Source organism: Chenopodium album, chromosome 17, assembly GCF_948465745.1.
Source record: "Chenopodium album chromosome 17, dcCheAlbu1.1, whole genome shotgun sequence".
NCBI classification, from domain to species: domain Eukaryota; kingdom Viridiplantae; phylum Streptophyta; class Magnoliopsida; order Caryophyllales; family Amaranthaceae; genus Chenopodium; species Chenopodium album.
Genome location: NC_137850.1, coordinates 48730695 through 48740042, shown reverse-complemented (window position 1 = coordinate 48740042; position 9348 = coordinate 48730695). Strand labels below are relative to the sequence as shown.

The window sequence follows — 9348 nt, the reverse complement described above, 5'->3', positions numbered from 1 at the left end:
ATCGTGCTTTTGATATATATTCAATTTACACATTAAAATGTGAATCTAACAAATTTCATTTGATTATATTGATATAAATAGATGAAACTTTTTGAATAAAGTTTGACTAAAATTGAGTTGGGATGAGTAAAGTATGTTCAATAAATTAAAGTTTGACCAATATCAATTTTGGAGGAGTGAAGTATGCTTTTGTTTGAGTGTGGATAATGAACCACCTTAGCTATTTTGATTCATGAGTGATTCATTTTGATTTTAAATTAGATGAGATCATACATGAGTTTAATGACAATTACTCCATAACTTGTTATTTTTTGGTGTTTAGATAGTCATAAGAACGAATGATGAGACTCAATCTCAAGATTCTCTAAAATTGAAAGAGAAGCTCTAACCAACTAATATCTCTTACTCTTTCACCATCGAGATGTGATAACAATATAAATCATGTTAAGTTTTCGATTAGGAAGAAGCAATCTTAGTAACAGAAGATATTAAAGTTTCGTAATTCTAAACTATAACACAATTTGGATTATTCAAATAGTTGGGTACAAGTAGTAAAATTAGTCAAATATAGATTATTATTTATGTCTTTATTTTCATGATTTTAACATCACTTTCTCTCTATAAAAGTCAAACAATAACAATTACTTTGTCCAATTATATTGATTAAGATTTTAAATAGAATCATAAAACTATTTTTTTTCCCCTAGGGAATTCATAATACTAGTAATACTTCTGATTAAGGATATCAAATATATGATGCAATATTAGTTTATTGAAGAAGAATTGAAAAATGACACTGAGAGCATATTCATATTTATAAATGTATAAGAAATAAAGAGGAAGTAATAATTTGACATTGATGCTTGATCTAAATTATACATACTTCACTTATCACCAGTACAACTTACACATTACTCGTCCAAATACATAGGCAATCCGTACTCATTATTCTTCCATATTTTCCCAATGGAAAAGGATGTAATAAAGACTTTATATAAATGGAATATTTATTTCAGAATAAATTCAACCTGATAGGATATCAAATGTAAAACCTTTTTATTTATTTTTTTTGTAATTGTTTATCATTTATTTATTTTAGGCTTAGTCTTGTTTATTTTTTTATTATAGGAATCTCAACATGAAAATATACCGTACTTATAAAAAATTAAAAACGGATTTGTTTTGGACCACTTGATAAACCCCCAAAAATAATGTATTTTCATGCTAAGTCCTAATCTCAGAAGACTAGTCTCAAATTTAATTTATTAAAATTTATAAAATTAATAAATGAATGAATGGTTTTAAAATTTTAATTTACATATTAATACGCGGCAAGTTGTGAGTAGAGGTTTAGTTGTCTATCTTTTAATGTTCTGATTATATTCATATTATAAACAAAGAGATTCATTATTCTTTCTATACTTCATACATTGGTTTCAAAAACAGATTCATGATATAAAATGCTCAGGTTGCAAGAACTTTGGCTTTTGAAGAATTTGATTGGCCAAGTTGTTAGAAGGAGAAAATTAGATGTTTTGCCTATAAATATTAAAATAATATGTCACGTTTGACTTTAACACCATATAATCTTTTCGTTTTTCTAATTATTTTTCTGTATTAATATACGAAGTAGCAAATTTCAGTCTGCTAGTTTCTTTGATCCCACGTACTCGGTGTTCCTTTTCCATTTTCTGATAAGGAGATAAGTAATTAGCTAAAAATAAGTCTACTCTTTTTTATTTTTTGATTGAAATACTTTGTACACAATATATTAGAGGCATGGTGTTTTTGATATATTGAGTAGATTTGTAAATTAGCTAAAAATGAGAAGTTTTAGTTGTTATATAAAGAATAAAGTGATTTCCATTTTGTTTTAATTTTGGTTGTCATAAATATTGGATTTAAGTTTTTTTTATTTTTTTTAAAATTTTTTTTTTTAATTTTGGAAAAAATATTGGATTTAGTTTTTTGAGAAGAATGGGGGAGGGAGCATTTTTTTTTTTTTTTTCTCTTATTGGGTTTAGTTCAGATTACCTTAATATTTGTAATCATGATAAAGTCCAATAAATATAAATTTGTAACTATTCAATGTATATAGTACAATCACTTAGGGTCTGTTCACATTTATTGAATTGAGCTGAACTGAACTGAACTGAACTGATTGGAGCTGAATTGAACTGAACTGAAATGGATATTTTATGAGAAAAGGAAATTAGGCTTTGAACTGAATTGAAACGAACTGAAATTAAGTTGAAGTGAACAGACCCTAATGCAATCGAGGATAGTTTAGCCTAGTACTCCATGAGTCCTTGTTACTCGATATTTTTAACAAAAAATCCAGCATAATTCTGGGAAACACTAACAGAAATGTAAAATGTTGGAATGTAAAAGGTCGGAAATCATAGTTGGTTATTCTAATCTCAGAACTCAGAATAAGTTGAGATGTTGACAGTCATAGTCATACAATAGATGCTCCTAAAAGTAAAATTTGCGGAAGAACGTACGTGCATCTTCTGTTGGTCGAAATATATAGTATAAAATAATGTTTGGAATAAATACTCCAACTTTTATTTTGAGAAGAGAAGATGCATGTAACGCTTTTGGCACAATAGACGGTCAAGACGGACGCCTTTATTTTGAATGAATGATGGACCGCCTTACTTTACATTCTACTCTATTTTTTCCAATGGCCTATATTTCTTGGGTGAGCTAGAGTGAAAGTGACCTTAAGACACGTGTCAAGTGATGGACCTATTGGAATACTCCTTGTTATTATTACTTTCTCCGTTTTTTTACTTGACCTGTTTATTTTATCACGCTTGTCAATGTAAAACTCTAATTATCAATAACTTTAATTCTCCACAAGTAAAAATTATAAAAATTATATATTATGATAGTATTTATTGAGACGAATTCAAAAAGATCTCACATGAATATTTTTTTCCTTATGTATTATTCACAAAAGACGGTCAAAGGAGGGGTGGTGAATAGTGTAAAAATCAAAGCAGGTCAAGTAAAAAAGAACGAAGGAAGTATTAGTTACGAAGTACTAGTATTTGTTTTATTTTGCGTAATAATAATACAAAGTAATACTTGTGTTTTGTAATAATTGCAGTCGTTTGACTTTTACTTTATTCATACATTTATTTTGATTATATTTTTTTATTAATATAAAAAATCAATATTGGCAATTTGACATGTAAAATATTTTTGGATTAATCTTTATTCATATGTTTGCATATGTACTGTAACATATTTTTTTTTTTCACATATAGATACTACGGAGTATTATCTCTGAAAAAAGGGTATGATCTCCGATCTTTAAAAATGTCCTCACTTTCTTTACACTATGTGAAATTGTAAATACTAATGTCCCATGGAAACTAATAAAAATGAAATCCATCTCTTAAAATAGATACTCGTACAAGTATATATGAAAAGCGCTCTTCCCATTTCATATTTACAAGTAACATAACACTTTAACATACATTTGAAGGACAAAATTTGAGCGTGTAGACAATTAGATTAATCAAAATAACATTACCATCAATAACATATAATTTGTTTTTTGAAATACTTGTCAATTGCTTATTTGTAATACTCTATATGACTCTTCTCTAAATATAATTTCAAAATATCAATTTTTAAATGATTTTATTTATATTGATAATGAATACTTCATGCAATGAAAATTGTAAATAAATAAATAAACAAATCACATATGGTTTACATTTCAAACCATCAACTCAGCCAATTGGACTAGACTCACTAGAGGGTCCAGATTGCACATGGCCCTTTTAAATAAAAATCTTGAATGCCGCCGGATTGGGCCCATATGTCATATGTTAATATCAAGTTGATTTGCAAAAATCAATTATTCCGTACAAACTTTTAGTGATTGAGAAATCCTAATCTCTAAATTTTATCATCATAAAGTAAGTGGTAACTCTGGTAAGTACTCCCATTTACATGCTTAAATACTTCTTAATTTCCCACATGTGAGTACTATATGTTAATTTAGAAGTAAACATGCGAGAAAAATGCTTTCATACATCTACATAAAACTGATATAAAGTATAATTTAAGGCTGAATCAGACTATTAAAATATGGACAGTAACGAACATAGGTACTTATGTACTGACCCATACTCTGTATCTAGGAGTAGAAGAAATTTATCTGACCTAAACATAAAGATATTGGACTAGATCGAAACAGATCAAGCATAAGCCCTAAACAATAAAGATTACAGAGTACTACTCTAGTTAAGCCACACCCAAAAATAGAAGCTCAAATCTAGTCTAAGGGTATGTTCTCATTTACTGAACTGAACTGAGTTGAACTGAACTGAACTGTTTATGAGAGAAGGAAATTAGGAACTGAACTGAATTGAAATTAAGCTGAAGTGAACAGGCCCTTAGTCAAGCTAGGTCATACTCAACCGACTCTACGCGACTACCTTCAAAGTCTCAATGATATCCTTCAATTAAAACCATACCAATCAATTTGATACTGATCGAACTTATAATCATGCTCTACTAAAGGATAAATAATACACTTTGCATCATTGCATATACGAAGTATAATTTATAAAAAGTAAAAGCTGCATTAGGGTCATATATAATGAATAATTGCCACATTGAGAACAAGAAGCTAACTCGCCAAAAATGCTTTTAATCGCCTCAAATCTCAATAACATGCAATCATGCATGCATGATGCATATATATAGTGTACATTTATCCAAACCACCACATAAAACAAGGGGGTGCAAACTTAGACTTATAATTTCTCAAAACTATACAAAGGAAAATGTTAACTTAAGGATAATTACAAATGGAGGAAGGAAGACGTCCGTGCTAGTCGAAACTAGAGGACCTCCTGCAACTTCCAGTTAAGAAATCCCCTAGAGTATGAGGACTGTTGCTCCGGTCACCACTACTGCACGACGTGTGATCATCTTCTAAGTCTAGGAGTGCAAGACTTAAGTGTGATTTCTTAGCACTCGAGTTTTGGTAAAACTCTTCTTCATTACCATCAAAGTGTTCTTCTTCTTCTTGTTCATCATATACATGTGACTTTGCCCATGTATCCATAGTTTCCTCTCCTTTAAGAAGTTTTAGTATCTGGAAAAATTTAAAAGAAATGTCATATGCTTTGTCTATAATGGTATGGTTAGTCAAACAAGCCACGTCAATTAAGTAATAACTGATTGTCGATCAAACAAGACCATGGTTTTTAAAAGGTGTTACTGACACATTTCAATTAGTAGCTTTTTAAAACAACAAAATTTATACTCCAAAACTTTTTCTCAGTTAGATTTACAACTCAAGTTACTATGCAATAATACACATTATTGTTAAAGCTATTCAATTTTACCACATTAGTCAATTAACAAAAGTTAACTCAATCTAAAATCTAACTTGAGCCTAGCCAAAAACTTTAAACAGGAACTTGGAATAGAATAGTTTACAAAAAATTATAACTAATCCAAAATTAATCGATCCAAATCGATTTGCTTCGAATTTAAGTTAAAGTATTCGATTTAAAACCGACTTGACTACACTTTGGTAAGGGGGAGTAATATTCCATTTCGGGGTCCATGAAGCAAACATACCTGGTCCATATTAGGACGAAGCCTAGTTGCCCTTGTCAAGCAAAGTTTAGCTGCTAGGACCATTCTTTGCATTTGGGGCTCATCAACACTCCCCTCCAAACTAGGGTCTAGAATTCCTTTTATTAGCTTCCCACTTTGTAGCCTTGGTTTTGCCTGAAATTCATCAAACCCATACCAACATTTTACATGTTATAATCTCAATAAAGTAAATGACACGCAACATCAAAAGGTCGCATTCTTTTTTTGAATAATGCAGATGTCAATCAGTTACACGTATTAAAAAATCGAGGAAGTACTTACCCACATGACCAAGCTCTCTTGGCCTTTGGAAGAATTAATGGGCTTTCGTCCAGTAAGTAATTCAAGAAGCACCACCCCAAATGAGTAGACGTCTAACTTGTCGGTGACCTTACCATACATGAAATATTCGGGTGCTAGATATCCAAATGTGCCCACCACATCAGTGTAGGTCTCAACACTTTTTGCATTTGGACCCCATATTGCAAGCCCAAAATCAGACAACTACAGCCAAAATCAATCAAAAGATATCACATTAGAGTACTATTATTGGCCAAAACTCATCTTTATTGAAATGATTCAAAATTTTAAATTGTTACATTGCATGCACCATAGAAAAAAGAAGTAGGGGTGATACCAATTTTCTTTATCGAGGTCTTGTCCTCATCGATATTTATTATATTAAACTGATTGTTACAGGTCAATAATAAATAGATTTTTGCGGATTAAAACTGATTTTTTTTATTACGTATGCAAAATGAAGAAAACATGATCTAAATCGTTCTTTACTCGTTATGAGAGGGTAGGTATACCTGAGGTTCAAAGTTGTCTGACAAAAGAATATTGGAAGTTTTGACATCTCTATGAATAACAGGCCTTGAGCAACCTTGGTGCAAATAAACAAGGGCTTCTGCTATTCCAACTGCTACTGTAAACCTTGCATCCCATGACACCAAAGATTTTTCTCTGTTTTCAGCTGTTACAAACATAAATCACACAACAAAATCTTAATTCCCAATTACTCAATTAATTCAATCAAATGAAAATTGAAGCAGAATTAGGAGTTGGAGTTTACCATGCAAGTTGTCCTCTAAGCTGCCCTTGGACATGAACTCATAGACAGAGATTAGCTCGCTGTTGTCGATACAAACACCAAGCAACGTTGTAATGTTTTTGTGGCGCATTGTGGACATTATATTAACTTCTTGAGAGAAATCTTTCCATGTTTGTTTCGACGATTTTAGTACCTTTACAGCCACTTCCTTACCATCAAGAAAAGTTCCCTTGTAAACTTGGCTGCATCCTCCTTTGCCTATTAAGTTCCCTGCATATACATATACACAAACAGTTTTAATCAGTACGACAGGTTTGTAAAAATGAGGTGAAGTGAATAGAGCCTTATATCATTAACACGAAGTAAAAATGAAATAAATTGTAATAACCTGCAGAGAAATTAGATGTTGCGTGTCTCAAAACCTCGTAACTAAACCAAGTGAACTCCAAAAAATTCAATTCAAATGGAAGCCCGGGTTCCTGATCAAGGAACTCACTCCAAAGAGACTGACTGCTTTTGCTACTAAACGCGAAATTACTTGCATTATCATTTTCCCTTCCTAGGGGACTCTCGGACTTGGTAGAACTCGAGTCTACATTACTACTACCACAACTTTGAGGAGTATCAGGTGGTGAACGATCAGGGAAGTTCATAACCCATTGAACTACCGACATTTTCCTCGAGTCTAAAGCCTTCTGAGTCGGAAGGCTAGACCTTCGAAGCAAAGGCCAACCGGGTTTTTGCTCCGTTACATTATCCTCTTTGTTAAAACTAACTGTTCTTTGAGGAATTTTCTTACTGTCAATACAAGTATTTTTAGGAGTTTCAACTTCTGCAAGCTCTTCACAACTGATATCTGTTGTTGATTCAGATTCCGAGTTCTGACAGTTCTGTTTTGAGCTATTAGAATCCACTTCTGATACTTCTGAATCTCCAAAATCAGACTGATTTCCATTCGATTTTCCGGGTTTATGGAAGCTCGGCCTCGGATCTTCTTGAAGTCCTAGCATAAATTTCATACAATATCAAACAATTTAGCATACAGTAACAACAACCAAATGAAAGAAAAAATAAAATATAAAAATTCAAGCATTATTTATAAATAGATTAAGAAATTAACCTTGTATATGATCATCATTGGAGAGTCTTTGAAATACAACTTTGCCATTATGAACAGTGAAGATTTCAGTGGCTAAAGGCAATTGTTTTGCACAATATTTTGCAGTTGACATTCTACCCCTGAAATTAATTTACTGTTCACAGTAATCAGATAGAACGACTACACGGAATAATCAAATTTGGTTCATGTTAGCCGACCCCACTTTTGGGATTAAGGCTTTGATTGATTGATTGATTGATTGATTGAGTAATCAGATAGAACCAATGACATGTATAATTTAAATACAGAAATTTGAAATTACTATGATTTTAATAAATTAGTCAAAATTTCTTACCTAATAGAACCAGGTTTTGTTATTCCAACAATTACAGCAGCAGCACCACACCCTTTTGCTTCACTTACTAGACTTTTTCTTATTGATTTTCCTGTCAATATCTTTCCACTCAACTTTACCTGAAATTTATTTCACATAAAATTTAATTCATTAAAAAAAAAATCCTATATTTAAAAAAAAAAAATAAATAATAGAGGAAAGTTACCTTCTTGATATCACATAAATTCTTGAAAATATCTAGATAATCATCCAGCTGTTTCTTCTCCTTTGCTACATCATCTACATCATAAAGTAAAGTAATTACTAATAATTTGAAAATAACCCTAAATTTTTGAAAATAAAAAAAGTTTTTTTGTAAAAAATAGTGTACCTGAATTTCTGCAAACATGAAGAACAACAACATGATCAAGAGGCTCAGCAACCTTAACAATGGCCCAACCAAGAAGCTCTTTGCATTCGGTATCGAATCGAATTCCAACCAATACTTTTCTGGTTTGATCAATCCCCATTTCTTCTTTCTCAATCCTCATTTTTTTTTGAAAATATATATTTGCTTGGACTTCTGGTTGGGAAAAAAATTTCTCTTTCACCTTAAAAAAATATAAAATCTTCAAATGTTGATCATCTTTATCTCAAGAAAATTGAGCTCCAAAAGCAGAGCACCCTGATAAATTTAAAGAACTCTAATAAGAATTATTATACCCTACTTTTTAATTAGATAACAAAAAAGGGGCCTCCTTAGATTAGGTAATAATAATACTATGTGTGGTCAATTAAGAGAAAATAACAAAACATTAAGGGACAAAATATATTAACCTAAAACTTGTAAACAATAAAAATAATTTGAATCGATTGTAATAATAATAATAAAGCGTATATTCATAATCGCAAATTAGATCCTACACACGAAAGAAAACATGGTGTGTTTTATTTAAATGAAGAGAATGTACCGCCAAATACTCATTTGTGGATGAACTCCAACCACTTTTGCAACTAGAATTTGGACCCATTATGTATACCATCACTTTATTATATGATGTTGAAAAAGATGGCTTATTATATGATGATGATATCATTAAATGTAATTTAAAAAATAATAAAAATAATTTATTTGATTAATTAATTAATTTGTGTTGCTAGTTAAGTGTTGAAATGAAAGAAAGGGGGAAAAAATCGTCGGTAACGAAGAGGAGGAAAGACGAAGGAAAC

At 31.0% G+C, this 9348-nt stretch overlaps 1 protein-coding gene across 2 annotated transcripts; it reads right to left on the bottom strand.

The window, feature by feature from the left end:
* Positions 1 to 4637: 4637 nt before the first annotated feature.
* On the bottom strand, positions 4638 to 8996 carry LOC145588345 (protein kinase STUNTED-like). 2 transcript variants are annotated; one of them, XM_081644985.1, is made up of 10 exons: positions 8510 to 8996; positions 8345 to 8418; positions 8140 to 8258; positions 7806 to 7924; positions 7074 to 7688; positions 6707 to 6955; positions 6444 to 6607; positions 5914 to 6135; positions 5614 to 5766; positions 4638 to 5122 (listed from the first exon to the last, which is right to left on the bottom strand). In XM_081644985.1, the coding sequence occupies exons 1-10, from the start codon at positions 8667 to 8669 to the stop codon at positions 4856 to 4858; spliced, it is 2142 nt and encodes a 713-aa protein (XP_081501111.1). In that variant the 5' UTR covers positions 8670 to 8996; the 3' UTR covers positions 4638 to 4855. The 2 variants fall into 2 exon arrangements, with proteins under 2 accessions (XP_081501111.1, XP_081501112.1); XM_081644986.1 differs by lacking the exons at positions 8345 to 8418; positions 8510 to 8996 and having other exon boundaries at positions 7806 to 7938; positions 8140 to 8247.
* Between the last annotated feature and the right edge of the window lie 352 nt (positions 8997 to 9348).

What these genes read in the sequence shown, in the direction of transcription:
- LOC145588345 (XM_081644985.1), bottom strand. Translation starts at nt 8,669, where the DNA reads ATGAGGATTGAGAAAGAAGAAATGGGGATTGATCAAACCAGAAAAGTA. An exon ending in AACATCTAATTTCTCTGCAG is followed by an intron (nt 6,956 to 7,073) that starts GTTATTACAATT and finishes ATGTATATGCAG; the next exon opens with GGAACTTAATAGGCAAAGGA. An exon ending in CTTAGAGGACAACTTGCATG is followed by an intron (nt 6,608 to 6,706) that starts GTAAACTCCAAC and finishes TGTTTGTAACAG; the next exon opens with CTGAAAACAGAGAAAAATCT.